This window comes from Etheostoma cragini, chromosome 14 (genome assembly GCF_013103735.1).
Source record: "Etheostoma cragini isolate CJK2018 chromosome 14, CSU_Ecrag_1.0, whole genome shotgun sequence".
Classification (NCBI taxonomy): domain Eukaryota; kingdom Metazoa; phylum Chordata; class Actinopteri; order Perciformes; family Percidae; genus Etheostoma; species Etheostoma cragini.
In genome coordinates, this window is record NC_048420.1 from 16,171,296 (window position 1) to 16,191,158 (window position 19,863).

Sequence of the window (19,863 nt, forward strand, 5' to 3'; positions counted from 1 at the left end):
GTAAAATATGGTATTTATTATTTGGCATATACCCTATTTTACGATATACGGTAGTTACATTTTACATACAACAATATAATTTTACATTTATAATGTATAAAATGTGTATATAAATGTTTACCAAAAGAGGCCATTCTACACAGTGAGGACTTTTTATTTTAATACTGGCACTATGTTTTTCATAAGCAGTGTGCGTGTGTGTGTTTGCCCATAGGCAGTTATAAATAACATCTTTAAAACAAACTGCTTTGGCAAAACCTTTTAATATATATACACACCAATACCCTAACTCACCCTCACCCTCACCCTGACATCTTTCCATTGGTGCATGTATAGGTACTGAGCATGTGTGTGTAATTCAGGCCTGTGTGTAATGTGCATACAGTATACATTTTTATACATATATACACATACATTTTTAAAGGGTAGAATGTTTAGACAACATCGTCAGTATGAGGATCATTCATTAGAAAGTTTAAATAATAAAAAGGATATGCTAAACGTTGTGGTTAAAATTGAAAAAAATCATGTAAAATTCCCCAAAAAAATGTCCCTTTTGCATTCAATTTACCAACACAAATACATTGTATAAATCAATCCAGCAATAGTAGCACATAAGATATGTTTTGTTTTGTTTGCAATATACATATATATATATATATATATAGAGATTTTGTTTTGTTTTTTGGATTAATATTAAATAAATGTCAGACTTCATCATTGTCATCTGCAATTGAACCTATTGAATTCATGAACATATGCCAGCAGAGAATTAAATAACCGATTAAGGTGTTAAGGGAAGTGAATAAATTGGGTCCATGTGCGGAAACAAATTACAGTGTATAATACTGGATATTTAATAGTAGCAATGCAAAGGCAGCTTCCCTCTAGATGACTACCATTAAATGGGGCAATTTAAACAATGATGTATAACTGTGTGCAATCTGTCCCTGGACAGTTAGAGTTACATCACAGCAGCTTACCGTCAATGAACATCGGTATTAAACTGTGACTTGATGCAACCTACGGACCTGAGGGATCATTAGAGTCAGCGTTACATCCAGCTGGTGCTCCCGTGCTCAAATGAATGATGTAATGGAGAATAAAAGCATACAGGAAACTAAAAACACATTCTTAAAGCAGTATTTACATGTGGCAAAGCTATAGTTGGCCTTTGTGTAAAAAAAAAAAAAAGTTCTAAGTTAATGAAGAAACAATAAAATAGTGATTATTTCGTCACTGATTTGTAACTTTTAAATGCAAAGTGTACAAGTTAAAAAACAAAAACAAAGATGCAACATGTTCAAGCAAGCGCAGCATTAATGTGATAACAAATACAACAGAGGATATTCATCAAATTGTTCATCACTGAGCATTAGAGTAAGCAGTAATCCGTCAAATTTACATTGAAGGTTTCTTTTTTATGTGGTCAAGTTCAGTCAAAGTAAGACAAATGTCCTCCGCATTTCCGACAGGAGTCTCTCTCTGTATCTGCTGAGGAAGTCTCTCATCTTGGGGAGGATTATAACTGGCTCTGCGAGACACCCGGTCTAGTCGGTCCACGGCCACACACTCAAATGCTCTCCTCATCAGAGGATGCTCCTCCAGGACCGCGTTGAAACTGTCCACACTTAGAGAGTAAAGGCGACAGTAGGTGTCAGCCCTCACGCTGGCTGTGCGTCGTCCTTGGGTTAGTAGGCAGATCTCTGAACCAAAGAAGAGGAAGTCAGTTTAACCTTAAAGCAATAGTTTGATGTGTTGGAAACAGTGTTTGGTAGTAACAAGTTACGAAAGTAACGCAATTACAGTAGTGTATTCCTTTTTGCTGTAACGCATTGCTAATGAAATTTCAGAAATATTATAGGCCTACCCATTACAATCTACGGAAGAGGATTAAGGCCACTTGTGAAAAATGTGAGTTCTGACTTTTTTCTCAGAATTAAAAAAAGTCTGAATTCTGAGAAAAAAGCTGAATTAAAATCTGAATTCTGTGAAAAAGTCAGAACTCACATAAATCTTTCACCAGTGGCCCTAATCCTCTTCCCTGACAATCCCAGTAACGAGAGTGACCACGCATTTTAACCAGACATTTAGTAGTGTATTTCTTTAAATCCACCAACATCTCAAAACATTTTGGCACAAAAAATAGGCCTTGAGTGTTATTTCCCGTCCGTTTAGCTGACAGATACAAACATGTTGGGAATTAATGTTTAGGCTTGCTACATGTAAATAGCAATACATTTGAACAGCGGTGGAAAGTATACCGTATCCTGGCTGGGTGTTAGTCCAAAGTACAATATGCGAGTGGTAACAATCTTCTCATCTATATATTATTAAAAAGCAAATGTCAAAACCATTCAGTCCATTCAGTCTTCTAAGAAAGTAAACTCAATGTCTTCGGCTTTGTGACTGTTGGTTGAACGAAACAAGCAACTTTTTCTGCGTTTCTAGACCAAACCAATATTGTAAGATAATGAAAATATCCCATTGATAATGAAACTAATCACAAGATGCAGCCTAAACATCGACAGAAAGCCGCGACAAAAAGGAAACAACCAGATTTGATGGGGAATAGTTGAAGGTTAAATGATTTACAAGTGATTTACCTCCAAAATATGCTCCATCGCTGAGCGTAATCTCCTTACTGCCACGTGGGATGACAGTGACGGTGCCGTGCTGGATGAAATACATTTTCCGACCCAGCGTTCCTTCTCGTATAATCAAGTCTGCAGGTTGGAAGACTTCGAAACGCAGCTTGGTCAGGATCACTGTCACAAAATGAGGGTCGGTGTTGGCAAACAGTGGCATGTTAGCTACAAGCCCACGACAGTTGTAGCTGACAATCTCCTGCATGGTGGGGAGACAGAGAGGACATTACGATATGTGATACAGAGACATTTCCTCCTTCCTGTGTTACCGCTTTAATACATTCTGTTGTTTAATGGAATGATTCTGAGCAAATTTTATTAGAAATTAACAAAATGATTATTATAGACAAACTTGTTTTATAGATGTGTGACGGGTTTTGTAGAGCTGAAGTAGAAGCTGCTGTTTAGTCAATCTATTGAATGAACTACTTTGAAAGAAATTGTAAAAATGTCAAACATGATCTAGTTCCAACTGCTCAGACGCTGCTACTCTTATGTGATAGGACTAAACCAAATATGTGGGTTTTGTTGGGCGAAAACAAGGCTAGGGCTGCAAGTTCATAAATTATTTTCATGATTCGAATATATTTTTGAGTAATTGTTTGGTCTTTAAACTTGTTGTATGACCAACAGATTCAGGTTACTGTCACATATGACAAAGAGAAGCAGCAAGTCCTCACATTTGTAAAGCTTAAACCTAAATATTTGCAGCATTTTTGTTAGAAAAATGATTAAAACAACTACTCAATTATCTAAATAGCTGTAGATCATTTTTTTAATGATCTAAACTATTATTAATTATCAATTAATTTACCAACTGTCTGGCCTTTGGTCAAATTTCTGAAGAAAATAGTTCACTCATTAATTGATAATGAAAATAATCATCAGCTGCATTGTTGTTTTAGAGCTGAAACAATTAGTTGATTCATTATTTAATTGATAGATTAGCGATTAATCATGGTAGCCATTTTGAAACAAAAGTTTTAAAATTGGGTAAACAATCCAGCTTCTTCAGTGTGAGGATTTGCTTCTTTTATATCACTGTAAACTGACTAACTTTGGGGTTTGGACTCTGGGGAATTGGGATGCTCATTCTTTCACAAATTTCTGACATTTCAGAGGCTAAAGATCCGATACAAAACAATCGGAAAATAATCAACATATTGATTTTAAACTTATCTTTCAGGCTTAAGTTACATCTATGTGTGCATGTGTCATTAAAAGACAGACAAGAAGAGAAACAGTAAATCAAATGAAAGGAGTAATGAATCAAACACCTCCTTCAGCGGATCGCTGAGCTCTCCCAGGATGCTGTCCTCATCGAACATCTTTCCTTGGAATCGCTGCTCGTAATAATCATGGATCCTCTGTCTTACATCTGCCGGCAGTTTATGGAATGACATGTACTGCTCCACTTGCTTATACTGGAAACATTTGTACAAAGCACATGGAGATTTGACCTTCGTGAGGATACAATTGAATTTCCAAAGAGCTGATGTCAGATGTCACATTTTCTACCATGTGTTTGCTGAATTATTCATAATCACAATGATTGCGCATTTTTTCTATTTGTTTTGCAAGGTTTTTTCTAGTTATAAGTGGATTACAAACTCATTTGTAATGGGCATTAGCAAAGAGTGATCCAAACAAAGGTTCCACCATTTGTCTATAATAACCTGTGCTGTTTTATCTTGTGAAAATCCCCTGGAAAGGATCACAGTAAGGCCACAAAATCCATTAGATAACACACATTTATCCAGGCATTTGGCAAAGTTTCCCCAAATAAAGTACGAGCAAGTAACCAAGCCTATGATATTAAACGTGACGGTGATATTACACCTCACAGCTAGAATTTGTCCACGTAAAGTTCCTGGGACATACTGTGCACAAAACAACTAAATCGGTCTTAGTTTGTTAATCTTTTCTGGTCAATGTAATTACCTTCTCCTGATACTGCCGATGTGATGCATCCAAGGACTGGACAAGGGTAGTTGCGTGACCAAGGAACATGGCGTAGCAGGTGGCCCCCACGACCATACTGATCATGGTGAGCCAGACGTCAGTCATGCCTTCTGGAGGGTGGGCTCCGTATCCTATACACAGCATGTGACTCATGGCCATAAACAGGGCATAGGAGTACTGAAGGTGCCATGTTGAATTCTGTAAAAAAATAAAATAACATAAAGGAAGAGTACTAAAATGAAAAAAATGTATGACTATAATAAAATTGGTTACAAGATGCCGGTATGCATTTACCCTAAAGGTTTCCTGGAATTAATGTAATTGGGTATTAACCATGAGGAAAATACATTCACTTTTTAACTGGTGCATTTGCAATTAAAGAAACAGTTTACCTTGTTATGAAATATGCTTATTCAATTTCTTTTCACGCGTTCGATGAGAGCATTGATACCACTACACATAAGAGTAATATCATTCTTCTCATTTGAGTCTCGGCAATAAAGCTGAGAGGCATATTTCCCAGAATATCAAACAATTTCTTCAAAGGAGACATATCATGAAAAACTCACTTTCAGTCAGTGTTTGTGAACATACATTTGAGTATCTGGAGTGCCCTTCCCACAAACTGTTACTCAAGAAAACCAAGTCAGTTTTCTGTGGGCTGCCTAGATCAGAAAACATGGGATTCAACAAGCCATCCAGATTTGGCTCTGATCACCAAATGAGGAATAATGAATGAGTATTAACTGGGTTTAAATGAAACCTAACCTATTCCCTCATAATTAGGAAATTTATTGTTTCAGGTTTTCCAGGTTTAAATATATCATGAGACATGCATGTATGTATTAAGGAATGTACTCACCACCATGTTATTTTTGGATACCCAGCAGTCTGGGGGGAAGTCTTGCAGCATAGGCACCATGAAGGTCAGGCAGCCATCCCAGTGGCACAACAGCAGCATCATACCAATCAAGTTGACTATGCGCACCGCAGCGCTGGCCAGATCATAAGTCATGTGGAAAATCTGAGAGAGACAAAGTTATATGCAGAAAAAAAACATAAAACATTAAAGTGGACAAATGTTGAATTTCTGTTGTGCCTGATGTGCACTGTTCTAAATATCATTATGAGCTTTATCTGTCATCCTTCCTTTACCTCCTCCCACTGGTGAATGTAGCGGATGAGGCGAGACAGTCGGAGAAGACGCAGCAGACTGAGGATCTTGGTGAAGCGCACGATTCGGAGGGCGCGGGCGGTGCGGTACACGTCAGACGAGTCCTGCAGGGACTCCAGATCAACAATTAGAAAGATGTAGTCAACAGGAATGGAAGAGATGAAGTCCACCAGGAACCAGGTCCGGAGGTACTGCATGCGGATCTCTTTGGGGTCCAGGGTGATGTGGCTGTCCTCTCCCGGGATGCCCGTACGGAAATTGAAAACCAGGTCCATGAGGAAGAGAGTGTCGGACAGGACGTTGAAGGTGATCCAAGGCAGGGTATTCTGGTCTTCAAAGAAGGTGATTCCCCAGGGCAAAATGACGAGATTGCTCATCATCAATAAGAGCATGACAATGTCCCAGGAAAACCTGGACAGGAGTGTTAGAAGGTTGAGGTTTTGCAAATGTAAAGCTGTGAAAAGTTTTTGTACAACTAAAAGCTGTTATTGTTTTTCCACCACTGCTATACAAAGATCCATATGCACCCAGTGTCCAAAGAGGAGGTATAATGTGCTCACTGATCCATTATTTGCCAGAGTAAACAAACTCTGAAGACTCTAAAGATTTTGGTTCAACCTAATCATACACTAAGATTAAATTGTCCTTTGTATTTAAAGAATATTATATTTTTATCCAAATCTGTCTTTTGCAGGCTAACAGAAATTAACTGCTGCATAGAATTAGAGGCATTAAAACCATTGCAGAGGTTTAATGCAGGTTATCCTTGCAGGAAGCATTAGGCTTCTGGTGAAAATCTGTTTACATAATGAACAAATTATTTGTTATTGAGTATATTGGTGTCACCCAGACAGCTTTTGTTTTGCTTCAGCTGCTCCAGTATGTTTATATATCATACAGTATTCACTAGATAGAGACACACCAGTGACATACAGAAAGGTCAGTTACATTCCAGGTGTGAGTTCCTGAAAAACAGAGCATTGTTCTCAACAATCTTGCCCTGGATGATAAACAATTCAAGGAGAAAGTCAGAGTTGCAGAATTTCAGTCTCAAAAAAGAGTTAGATTGTTTTAATTCCTTGTTCCATGCAGGCACTCAACTCAGCTAAAAGGAGTTGCTAGCCCTTGCTTATGTCACTGACCCCTGTACTTATTTATCTTCATTATTATTGTCTATTGTTTGAGTTTTTGTAGTTCTTCTTTTTACTTTCATTATGACTCTGACACAACTCTGCAACTATTCACTCTTAAACTCAGGACGAAGCTGCTGTTTTTATTGCTGTTTTTGTTGTGTAACTTGCTGTGTGGTTTGTGTTGTACATTCTTTTGTCATGTCTTTCTGCTCCATACAATTCTGGGACAAAGAATAAACTGAACTGAACTGAGTAGACTGATACCATGCTCATGTCATCAGCTGGTGCAAAGCGATGTTTAGCTTAGCTTACTAGTTGACTAACTAGTAGCTGTAACTCCTTGCTTAACCACAACGTTTCTGTTTGTTTATGAATTGAACAAACAAGATACAGTATTTGTGAGCTTTGGAGGTTCTGTAAAGCAATTTCTTTTACCTTTGGACCTGCCAGGTTAGCCGTTTCTCTCTCTTTTCAGTTAACCAAAGCTATTTGCTTCCTTGTTCCCGCTCAATACTTACTTGACAGATATAGTAGGCCTACAGGTGCTGATTTTCTCATCTATAATACTATATAGAGGAACGCAAATAACCACAGAATGTCAAACTATTCCTTTAAGAGAGGATTTAAAAACAGCTACCGAGGTTAAAGTGAAGTCATCCAATAAGGAGGACAGTGTCCCATCCAGGGAATTAACCATTTCTGAGTGACCCTTTCTCTCACTCATAACAAGCTCCTCTCTTGTCACAGGAGGTACCTTCTCTCATCAAAAATGTACGGTGTTTGGCTAAATATAAGGCTCACTATGAAGACAATGAAGAAAAAACAAATGTCACTAGCACTGGAAATGGCTGTAAGCAGCATGCTGTTTTTAGGGTGTTGATGCCCAGATGTCTCTGCTAGACTCATCACTGTCTGTGTCATGTCATTCATGTCTCCAGTGTCTCGGTATACACAACAAGTACACGGTTTGGGTTTCCTTACAGATTGTTTCCATGAAGTGTCAATCATTTTCTGTGTCTCTCACAGTAACAGAATTTGAACCAGACTATTTTTGATTACCTTCACTTGTCAGAGATCGCAATATGAACCCTGTGAGAAAATGACCTTCTTTTTCAACCAGTCCGAGGAGAGATACAGGAACCGATAGATTAGTTTCATCATTCTCATTCACGTTTATCCTTCCCATCAATCTCTTGCGTCCATGTCATCTGTGTCTACACCCCGGTTTACATTACTACTTATCTCCTCTCATGTTTCAACAGATCAGCGGTTGCTCCCTGCTAATAACTCCCCCAAAGAGATTTATTTATTAATAACCAAGTTAATGGTTAAGTTAATTGCTGCTTGTGCTTAAGTGTGAGTGAGAAGCAGAGTTAATTCTGCTCTATGAAAACCTTTTAACTATTAATAACAGCGGAGAGGAACAAGAGTGTGGTTTTATAGCATTTTATGTTGAATCTAAATCCAGGACTGAATCTGCTTTTAAAGTAAGTGTAGTTTGCATAGTCTCAAAGCAACACACATTATAAATAGGCAACATATTTGCTGTTAATATGAATTAAACCTCAACTGTTATAATATGGATTGCCATGCAAATTAAGCCAGACATTCATGTTCCTTAGAGGATGAATCTGTATGACTTTGTTCTCTTATTTTTAAGGTCACTATTTATGGTTTTGAGCGAAATGCCTTAACAACTATTGGATGAGTTGCCATCAAAGCTGGGGTATGCAGTTTTCTATAAAAGGCCAAACAAATGACAGAGTTTGAAAATAGCCCCTCCCATCAGACAAGCACAGGCATATGTAGGCGCTTCATACAGTAACCTGTATGTGTGCGAGTCATTCATTTCTATCTTTCCAATCATGATTGTGATCCCCATGCTGGTATATAGTGGCAATTCTATGAGAATTACAGTCCTGTTTTCTTTGCAAACTTGTGGGCCTGTAAGGAGATGACATACTGCAATTTGAGGCTCTACCTAGCTACAGCACATAAACCTGAACTTAAATTAGCTACAGCCATGAGCCCTTGGCTATGGTTAGCATGGTTTTATTCTACTGCTCGCTGAATAAAAAAAGGGAAACGGAAATCTGAAATTGTTTAATTTGGCCTATGTTGAAAATGACTAAAAATAAACGTATTTTTAGTGATGTGTTTAAAAGTAGGCTAGTTTTTATTTGCACGTTATAATTTATTTTCTAATATTCTACTGTTTGAATCTCAATCACTTAACTGCCGGACTGTAAAAACAAAAACAAAAGTTAATTTTAACGTTACTCACACTCAGAAATTATCATTGAACCAACGCAATATCAATCTTATCAATCTTGTATCCTGGTCGTTGATTGATTAGGGAAGAGTCCTGCCATGGCACATCAAAGTACATGTTTTGGCTAATAACAGATGAACTTGAAAATAATGAAGTACAATCAATTGATAAAGGAGATCCCACACTATAACCATCTAGAGGAAGACAGCAGACTTCTTCCTCCCCTGCCTCCTCTGGCCCTAAGACTTCCCTTTCCCCTCTCACCTGCAGGTGTCGCTGTTGAGACATTTTAATCAGAACCTCAATAATGGTTTGTCAAATAAGAAAGAAAATGTATTTTACAAATTAAACAGAAATTTTATAATGTTTATATCAACCAATTTCTGTTTTTTAAAATGTATTTTGATATCCCTTTTTCCTCTCAAAAATAGAAGAGGAGCAACTTTCTCTTTCTCTATGGACCAGCCTCCTCTGAAATATATACACACAGACATACTCACATACACACACACACACACACACACACACGCTACATGAGACCAGATATCGGATCCTGAACAATAAAGAAGGAAAGCACCAAAAAATGGGCTACTGCAACTCAATCATTTTAAAGGGGAAGTCGGACCATAAGGTTTAAGGAGAGCAGGCCTTCGGTAATCCCCCCCTCAGCTGTCTGTGTATTATTGCATAATGGAGCAAGATTGGAATTATAGGGATTCTTATGGGCAATAATCCCTCTGCACGGTTTATCCTCTCTGTCTGGCATAGGCCGGATGTTAAAAAAGTGTTTAAATTTGATGACGGCTGTTATAGTGACCACACAGACGGTTTGATTGTGGAATCACTGCTATTATTATTGGATGGTTTTGAAATGGAAAACATTGGATCAGCAGCACGTAGCAGGATCAATAAATGTAGTTCTCCCTCCTCATAAACAGGGAGAAAGGGAATTACCAGTGGTATCTTTAATCCAGATGATATTGCCCTATAAACTGTACCACTAATCAAATCCCTTCAGCACCTTATCAAGTGCAAGAGACCACGACATCAGATGGCCGCTGTCTGTCCTCTGTCCAAAATTGGATCTGAGCACCGTCTCGGGCTGTTTGGTTGGATGTAAACTGGATCCGTTCAAGGGAAGTTTATGAAAGATTAATGACAAATTGGTGAATCTTATGTTGGCAAACAGTTACAGACTTGTGTTTTTACTATTTGTGCATTTTCTATCAATTTCCTGCAGATATTCAGGCACATTATCCCACAAAAATAACAGGAAAAAAAGAGAAAACTGAAGTTAGGGTATTCTGAAAATAAAGTAATCATTACCTGAAGTCACTGTACGGGTGGATGATCCACACCCCAAAGCTCTTGACCCGGGCCTGCTCCGCCGCAACACCCTTATGGCTGCCAAACATGCGCAAGGAGAACTTGTTGACCCCGGGCTGCAGCATGGACCCGAACTGCTTCTGGAAGTAGGTGGACTGGTCCTGTGAGGACCCGGTCTCATCGCTGCATTCTTCACCCTCCTTGTTGGTGTCCAGAAGGTCATGTGGATCCGCTGTGTAGTCATCATTGTGAGTCTGAACCAAGGAGAAGAGCGTCTTGCTCACATCCACCTTCTTCTCTACCTTTGGGGAGGGGGTACCAGGGGGACTGGTTCTCTGGGAACCACTTCTCCATCTCGAGAAGCGACAGCTACTCCAGCTACGGAACCTGGATGTCTCAGGTTTGTGGGCTGGGCTCTGGCCGATGTCTCTGTGGTCATCTGTACTCCTGGACAGGCTGTTCATTTTTATACCATGCGTTTCAAACTGTTCAAAGCAAAATGGCACTGCCGTCCCTGTGATTTGGCTTGTTGCCTGTAAAGTTCACTTTCTAATAGTTCTTAAAGTTCACTGCTACCATTTTCATTTGATGAATTCTTGATGAAAGTGTGAACTTCTTTAAAGCAGGATGTAAAAATAATAACCACACAGCTTCCAGGAAGTCACTTTAAACTCTCTAGCGTAGGCTACCAAATACACATTGCAAATCTCAAAATATTTTTATATACAAAATAGCTTTCCACACACGAGTTCTATCAATATGAATCTATAAAAAGTAGTAGCGTCCATTAAAAAAAGTAGTTGACTAGTACTTAACTGTGATGAACGAGGTCTCCGCCCAGCACAAAGACAAACTTCAGCACCAGATGTATTGTGTCCGCGTGTGTTTGACCGTGAGAGGACGAACGCAAATTGACAGAGAGGGCTCAGTAGCCTTCAATAATCGGCTTGTTGGGATAACTGCGTCCACTCACCTCCTCCTCCCTGAGGGGGAAGGGCCCTCCCTCCTCGGGGACGAGCTTTCTTTAGCTGTCTATGGGGACGACAGGTCTTGTTGTGTAGTCAGGACGGGAAGCCTCCAGGTCAGCTGCAATATCCTACAATGAATTAGGCTACAGGTAGACCAACGATCCCAAACGGCAAAGTAGGCCTACTGGTTAACCCTGTCCCTTTGTCAGGTTTATCAATGATGATAAATTATTTAAAGTCTGTCATTTTTGAACGTTTAGATTCATCAATGTTTTAATCCGTAGTAGTGCTATAGCACCTTGCTACACGCAAGGTGGGTCTACATGCATTATTCGGCAGGGATGCAAAACTCGGCACAACACCTGTCCACCAGGTTCCAGAGGGGAAACCCCAATTTCTCCATCCCACTGACAGCGCTAACCTTATTCTTTTTTTAAGTAAGACTGGTCATCAGGAAACATTTTTCTACATTAAACAGACACCTCACTTTTTGACAGAATACACTAACATAGCATACAAACTGCCTTACTTTATTCCTTGTTTTTGAATTTAAGAGACTCGTGGTTTTAAAGGGGAAATAAATGCAATTAGTGTACACAAATATTGACTAGCCTACTTTCAATTGTCACATTTTAAGGCAGGATAGTAGGCCTATCAGAGGTTTCAGTTGTAACTTATTAATAGCTGCACAAACCATTTACAAGAGGCATTTAAAACCCTTTGTTTATAGGCTATTATAGATCCCATATACAAAACCATGACTAAATTTCTTAAAGGAAGAGTTCAATATTTGCTTTTCTGAGGTTTAAATGACAAGATACTACTCTCATGTCTGTCCACTAAATATGAAGCTACACATGATTGGCTTAGCTTAGCATAAAGAGTGGAATATGCAGAAACAGCTGGCTCTGTCCAAAGGTGACACGATTTGCCTACCAGCACGTTAAAGTCATGTTTAATTACACCTGTGTATTCAGATATTCAATCCTACATACAAGCTTGAACATGATGCCCACAACATGGTCTCTCTCCTGGTATCTTCCTGTCTGTGAAGTCCGTCCCCTTTAGGCTGTTTGGACCCTCTGTAGATCGCATTTCCCCATCGTTGGTCCATGCTCTCTGAAGTGGCAGGTGTCATGTTCACTACACCTGTGGCTTAGACACTGCAACGGGCACATTTGAGGAGTCACAATCCCAATTACTGGGTCACTCCTGGAGGTTTTAGGATATCATGGGCAAAGTTCATCAATTTAAAAAATGGACTAAACATGTTTAGGTTAGGTATAGGGCTCTTTAGAACATATATAGTGGAAACATTAAAACACTGAGGATGAGTGAAATCAAGATGTATTGTAAATTCCAATATGTGGATTATTATGAGAGTTTATAGCACATGCTATGTTTCCTATCAGATTGATTGTACTGAAGACTACGTCCACATGAAACGGGTTCAAACACAGATCTAAAAATACTCAATTACATGTGCCTAATGTTAACAAATATATTTGGAAAAGTACACTTATTCACTTTCTTGCTGAGAGTTAGATGAGAAGAATGATGCTAATCTAATTTCTTGCTGGAAATGTGAAGCTACAACAGCAGCCACTTAGCTTAGCCTGTCCTTCCTGTCTCCCTGTAGTGGTGTCTCACAGTACGGACATTGCTATTTGTTTCCCTGGCCATGTCTGCAGTCCTCATGCCTTCTTGCACCATGCCTAAGCCACGTTCACGTAGATTAGCATGGCTGGGCATCTTTCCTTGTAGTTTTTCAGAGTCAGTAGAGAGGTCCCTTTAATTTCCCAATGTTCTTATTGCCTACGGCTTGTAAGCTGTTAGTTTTATTGACCGTTTCAAAGGTGCATGGTCATTAATTGTTTATGGTTCATTGAACAACTATGGAAAACATTGTTTAAACCTTTGACAGTGAAGATCTGTAAAGTTATTTGTATTTTCACAAAAATCTTTAAAAAAAACGTTTCCTGAAAAAGTGAAGTTTCTTTTTGTGCTGAGTTTAAATTTAGAGTGATGTACATAGTCATTTAGCAAATGACAATATGTATATTTATTCATTAACCTAAACAGTAATTCTTGTAAACCTATTTGTGTATTCTGTGTACTGTGATTAAATGTTGTTTTGGACCCCAGGAAGAATAGCTGTTCATCTAGGCGTTAGATTATAGGGAACCTTATGATAAATACAAATAATACCTCACAAAACATTTCAATAAAAATATTCTGACTTTATTACAATTTTCACTGTACATTTTTGGCTCAAAAAATGTTAATTTCATACATCAGTAACAGGAATGACATGTGTAAAAAATCCACACCAATCTTAGACACTTGGAACAAATGTTACTAGTGGCATTGTGGAGAGCTGAGACGTTACTCCTTTATCTTCAGGTGAGGAGTTAGCTGGTGCTACATAATTTCCTAAAAAAGAAAAAACCATATGATTATTCTTCCATTTTTTATGCTCCATTTCGACAAACGTTTGATACTTGTGACTTACTCAGCTAGTGTGCCCTTCTTCACATGATTACAGATTTCTCTGTAACCCGTCACTTGTGGTTTCAGATCATTTATCTCTTGGTTCCAGGCGTCAGACTCTTGTTTTAAATTTGCTTAGTGAAAAAAGAAGAAAACAATTAAAACAGTAATTCTTGTATTCCACCACATGATGGCACCAGCAGCTAAGTACAAATTATCTGAGCAAGTTGTGCATTATACCGAGAGTCTCTGTGTGTTCCTTCTCCACGGCAGCCAGTTCATCCCCTTTTGTTTTCTACAATAGTGGGGACCATAAAAGTATCAATACAACAATATGAATAATACTCCATAAGTATTTAAGTATTCTCGGCAAAGTTTACTTAAAAAGCATCAAAAAAATTGAAGTAGGCTCCATGATTTGTAAGAAATAAGGCCCCTGTGTCAAATCCATTATTCAATATCACATGAGGAGCAGAAAGGCTGATGGGGCAGCAGAAACAAAAATGAACTTTGTACCTTTTCTCCTTGACAGGCGTCATTTTCTATTCTCTTTTTTTCTATCTCGGGAATGAGTTTAGGTATTGATTCCTCCAGATTCTTCACCGCTTTGTTCTCAGCGGACAGCAGCTTTTCCACAGAGGCTTTTAGCTTTCTTAAATCTGAAAGTTTATCGTCAAGTTTCTGTGACTCCTTTGGGAGCTTTTGATTTGCCTTGTCCAGCATTAACGTCACTTGGTGTTGGCCTACAATAATCACCACCAGTCCCATTGACAACAAGGTGCATAAAATGGTCACCATCCACTGAACCCGCATTGGTGCTGTTTGGGTTGCTGTGCAGAGAAAGTTTAAACAACTCAATAAAGGAACATGCAGAAGCAGGGATGACATGTTTTTCATAAAGTGTGAAAGCTCTTGGTAAAAACATCATAACAAGACTGATTTCCTTACCTTCCACTCATATATAGTCTTTACTTACTGCTTCTTCTGTTCACTGCGGGGTTTTGTCTCCCTTGTCAGCAAACACACCACCAAGCCACAAAGTGTAATTTAATGTGCAGCCCGTGTTGCTTCATGCTTTTTACACTTTTGCCTCCTCCCTCTTTCCCCTTTCAGGCTGGTTTTGAGTTTCACACAGCAAACAAGTTCAGCGACTTAACATGCAGCTGGTGGCGTAAATAAAAAGGTAGAAAGATGGAGTTTTCCCTCAATAAATAAAGAGATGTTTGATATACATACTGTGATGGGGAGAGAACCTGCATGTTCTTTCCCAAGAGAGAAGCTGATGGCTCATTGGAGCAATTGATCACACCTGTAACTAATCAGTGATCCTGGGATTTCAAAATAAGTGTACAATACAGAACAAAAAACAGTTTTATTAATTTAAAAAAAAACTGACAAATAGGAATAAACTCATTGTCTTCAAAAACCAAACCCACAAGTGTGTGTGTGTGTGTGTGCGTGTGTGTGTGTGTGTGTTTATCAGTCTTTCTGCGGCTGCAGGACCTGGAGCTCACCGCCAGTGTTTCAGTTTGACTGTTAAAAAGTGTTTAGATCATTAAAAGTTAGTTCTTAAGAAGTGGGCTGGCTGCTAGTTACCGATTTATGATGGTGACAATGGTGTAATGATTCAGATGGACTCCCGAGACAAGACGGTGCTCACCCAACTGGCCAATAGGAATGTGGCCCCATTCGTGACACTATTTTCACATTGAGAGAAAAATCCTGAGACTAGAGCAAAAAAATTGAATCGAGAGCAAAGACTTTGGTTTTGGCAGCGAGAAAAACAACGTTGTGAGGGAACCACTTTTTTTTCCTTTTTAGAGAATTTTGTTTCACACTGATAGCAAAAAATATATTTGAGTATAAAAAAGTACTTTGAGAGAAACACTTACACGATACACAAGACAGAACTCAAAAAGTATTTTGATTGAAGTATTTTGATTGAAGTATTTTGATTGAAGTATTTTGAGAGAGATTTTTTTTGCTGTTGGTATGAAAACTTTTTCTCTCAAATATTTATTTTCTCTTATAAAATGTTGTTGCTATCAGTGTGATAACTTTTTCTCTCTAACATGTTTTTTTTCCCTAAGATCATTTATTTTCTCGCTGGTAATAAATTAACAATTCTAGCTCCGTATTAAGCTGTTTAACAAGAAAAGACTAACATTGGAGAACTTTTGTGAAGCAGAAATGTTATCAGACCAATCCTTTTTTGGGGGGGTGGGTGAGTATCTTGAAGGCGGAAACATTTTTGTAGCCAACTAGACCTGTTGCAGTTTATCTGGGCTAGTGCCTTTAACCCTGTCCACATACTTTGCTTTGTCAACAACTCAGGTCTGACCGGCATGACTGGCTTCACGCTTTGGATTGAAATGACTCACACATTATGTCAAAGGGAAAGGATGGCACTGAAGATCTCAGAGTGTCCATGTTCTGTCCTACTCATTTAGTTTAGTTGTTAACATGCTAATGGCTGCATGTGTGCCTGGTGAAAAAAATTATGTAGACCTACAACCTGAAAACAAACAAACAGACAACTTTGTAAGATCTGGGGCGGGTTCACACATTTCAGTGATGTTTCACATCTTATTATTTGCGCCATTGAATACAGAATATAACACTAACGCTATTGTAACCCTGTAACCTATTCTCTACTTTACAGTAACTGTATGTATTTACCCAATATTTCCTGTATTACCATTATTTTTTCCCATTAATTTATATCCAAACGCTGAAAGGTCAACTTCACAACATATTGTTCTGCAAAAACACCATAACTCAGGAACAGAAGGGGATACATTTGGTTGGATACTGAATTGGTGACACTAATCTCAAAACAGTGGGGATTGTTTAGATCTTCTGTGCTGCCGGGTTGAAAATGTGCTTGAAGCATTTTAAACTTTAATTTGAATTATTCCATCAAAGTCTTCACCGCATATTAAATGAGTCTGGACAGTCATGGATGTAAACTACGACTCAAAAGGTTGGCAGAGGCATGCAACAAGGTGGTATTTCTAGTTTCAATATGTCAGTGTTATGTAATATCATGCATTTAAATACATTTATTTTATTCCCATTGTCTCTCTCTCATTCTCTCTCTCCCAAATGTCATTAGTCCGGTCATGACCAATTAAGAAATCTCTTAAACATAATGACTAAGTTTCACAAAATTAATAACAGAATGTTTGAAAAGGTTTCTCATTCACTTACAGGATCTTTTTTTCATTACAGGACTACGTTTACTTACTTCTTTCTTTTACTGGCGGAACCGGGCTTCCATGATTAGACTAAGTGTACCTTCATGGATTGAGAAAAGGTTGGCACTTGTTAAGTTAAACAAACCATTCAAAAATGCATTAAGTGATCTGAAAAACAGGATGTCAGGCAGGGTTGTCTTTATTAAACAAACATGGGCATATCTGTATGTTGTGCGTGACAATATAACAACTGTTACTGATACTGTATGTATACAGTGCAAACAAAGACGCTTTTACCTTTTACATTGTGTTTCTGCAAATCAAATAAAACAATCAGATAAAATCTTTATCTCTTTACCTTACACAATACATAGCAGCGGTACAATTAAGAAACAACACACCACCACACACTATCCTGCATGGCATGGCTAATTGGTCCTTGGGTAAGAATGATAGCATTGAGAATTATTTATTTAAACAACCCATTATTCTTGTAGGTGGTGACCAAACGGCCACAGTGTCAACAAATAAAATCCTAGTTGTTGAATGATTTACCGTAATACCATAAAGCCAAATCGATGGGCACATAGCCAGAAGACCATTTACTCCTACATGTAATTTCTGATAACAAAAGTCACACAGGGACTAAGAGTATTGTTACATTGGTCTGTATAATGACAGTGGTCTTACATCCTGTTATAATTTTTTTTACCCTTTTACCGTCTTTTATTTTGGTCTTCCCCATTTTCACTATTTTCTTTCACTGCAAATAACTCCTTTGCGAGCTTGTAAAATATAGTTAACTTGATTCAATTAACATCCGTCTCCCAGTCACATGGACAAAGACTCACGTGATGCAGTATTTGCTCTCTTCTGGTAAAAGTCACAAAAAGAAGAAGCTGATTGGTCCATCAGTGGAAGTCAGAAAGTATTTAAACATCCTTAAATCCTGCACCATAATCCCTGAATGCCTGCTGATCAGCTCAGGTGAGAATGATTCAGGTATCTGAAGTATGGAACAAACTATTTTCTAAAAGGATTTAGAGCATTTTTCTTTTCTTTTTTTCAAGATACCGATTTGAGAATTTATCAAATGTGTCTATCCTTTTTTTCTTGTTGTTTAATTTGTGTATACTGCTACTGTATGTAACAAAGATAAGAGACAAAACTGAGGTTTGCTACATATTCACATTTACATGTTATGAAGACATGTATTAACAGTAAGAAGCTTAAAAAGTTAAACTGTGCATACTTTTCCTCACTTATTTTTTTGTACTCATCCTTTTGTTCTGTTAGAGCCTCTCAAACAAAAATGGGGTTTTTTGTTGTCATCTTTTCAGCTCTTCTGCTGATTGGTAAGTAAATCAATAATTACTTTTAAAATGATGATATTTTCATGTTATCACTGAAATGTAATGTGTAGTGATGTTTGTATTTGAGTTAAACTAGAGTACAATAAAAGTTAAAGAAACACATCTTGGACTGCAGAGTAAATCAATGCAAGTTGTCAGCTATAAATAATAAAAGTATCCATTAAGATGAACCATGAAACAATAAATTAATAACAAGTCTGGATATTAGGATATTTGAAAGATTTAAGTAACTGAAATCAACCTTTTTTCATAAATTAGACAAAAACTGCTTATTAGTATATTTGTTATTGTTATAAATTTTCATAATGTCACAGAAATGTACATGTACTTCATATACTAATATGTTCAATTTAACATGCATGCTCATATTAATATTTTGCAGAATCTTTTTAGATACTGAAATTCTGAGTGTGGTGAGCTTACTTATAAATCCAATATAAACAACGGTGAAGGAAAAAAAACTACATACATTTAAATTTTGTTCCAGGATTTTGCAGAGGAGGACCAATGACTTTACCTGCACAGTCAGGCACCTGCTGGGTCATGGGCACTCTTCACTCCACATTTGATAGCTATCACTACATCTTTGAGGGCAACTGCACCTACACCTTTGCCAAGAACTGCCGTGTTGATGAGGTCCTTCCAGCCTTTGAGGTGGAGACCAAGAACATGATTGAAGGCAACGTACAGGTCCCATCGTTGGAGACGGTCACCATCAATGTTTACGGGATCAACATTGATGTAGTTCGCTTTGACTTCGGTATTGTCCGGGTGAGTCAGTCAGCAGAGTAAAAGGGTTTTCATGTTTGCACTGTGTAAATGCTGAATAATGTGATAGAAAATACTTAAATCTTTAGTAATGTGGAATGCTTAGGCTATATATGCAGTAGAGGTCATGTCCTGGACATTAGACTACTTTTTTAAAAAAGATAACTGAATAAATAAAATGTGAAAAATCCAAATATTTGAAACCAATTTAGAGACCTTTTTTGTTTCTGTTCAAAATGTTATTCGGGTGGTTGAGAGGACGTCAGTGTTGTTAAGAGTCTGGTGACAGCCCTGTCTGCTCCAACGACAAGCCCACTCAGTTGAGACTTGCCTGGCCAAACTTTGCAAAAAATTTAACAGAAATCTCTAACATTTTTTTAAATCCTAAAGGTACGTCTAACAAACAAACAACCAATAAAGAGAACAGCAATGAAACATAAAATATGTGGCAAGTGTAATGTGTTGTGACCTTGTTCTCTCTAAATATTCTAACAAATTGCATAAATGGTTTGTTTTTTTCAGGTGAATTATCAACAATGGAATCTCCCAATC

General features: G+C 37.9%; 2 protein-coding genes across 4 annotated transcripts; both read right to left on the reverse strand.

The window, feature by feature from the left end:
• Positions 1 to 726: 726 nt before the first annotated feature.
• On the reverse strand, positions 727 to 11,492 carry hcn3 (hyperpolarization activated cyclic nucleotide-gated potassium channel 3). 2 transcript variants are annotated; one of them, XM_034892205.1, is made up of 8 exons: positions 11,258 to 11,269; positions 10,516 to 11,073; positions 5,766 to 6,195; positions 5,473 to 5,634; positions 4,590 to 4,808; positions 3,926 to 4,072; positions 2,607 to 2,847; positions 727 to 1,706 (listed from the first exon to the last, which is right to left on the reverse strand). In XM_034892205.1, exons 2-8 carry the CDS (start codon positions 10,977 to 10,979, stop codon positions 1,402 to 1,404), a joined length of 1,968 nt encoding a protein of 655 aa, XP_034748096.1. In that variant the 5' UTR covers positions 10,980 to 11,073; positions 11,258 to 11,269; the 3' UTR covers positions 727 to 1,401. The 2 variants fall into 2 exon arrangements, with proteins under 2 accessions (XP_034748096.1, XP_034748095.1); XM_034892204.1 differs by having other exon boundaries at positions 10,516 to 11,492.
• Positions 11,493 to 13,752: 2,260 nt separating this feature from the next.
• si:ch73-347e22.8 lies at positions 13,753 to 15,130 on the reverse strand. Of its 2 annotated transcripts, none has more exons than XM_034892882.1 (5): positions 14,950 to 15,130; positions 14,490 to 14,803; positions 14,214 to 14,268; positions 13,996 to 14,107; positions 13,753 to 13,916 (listed from the first exon to the last, which is right to left on the reverse strand). In XM_034892882.1, the coding sequence occupies exons 2-5, from the start codon at positions 14,784 to 14,786 to the stop codon at positions 13,895 to 13,897; spliced, it is 486 nt and encodes a 161-aa protein (XP_034748773.1). In that variant the 5' UTR covers positions 14,787 to 14,803; positions 14,950 to 15,130; the 3' UTR covers positions 13,753 to 13,894. The 2 variants fall into 2 exon arrangements, with proteins under 2 accessions (XP_034748773.1, XP_034748771.1); XM_034892880.1 differs by having other exon boundaries at positions 14,922 to 15,129.
• Positions 15,131 to 19,863: the final 4,733 nt, after the last annotated feature.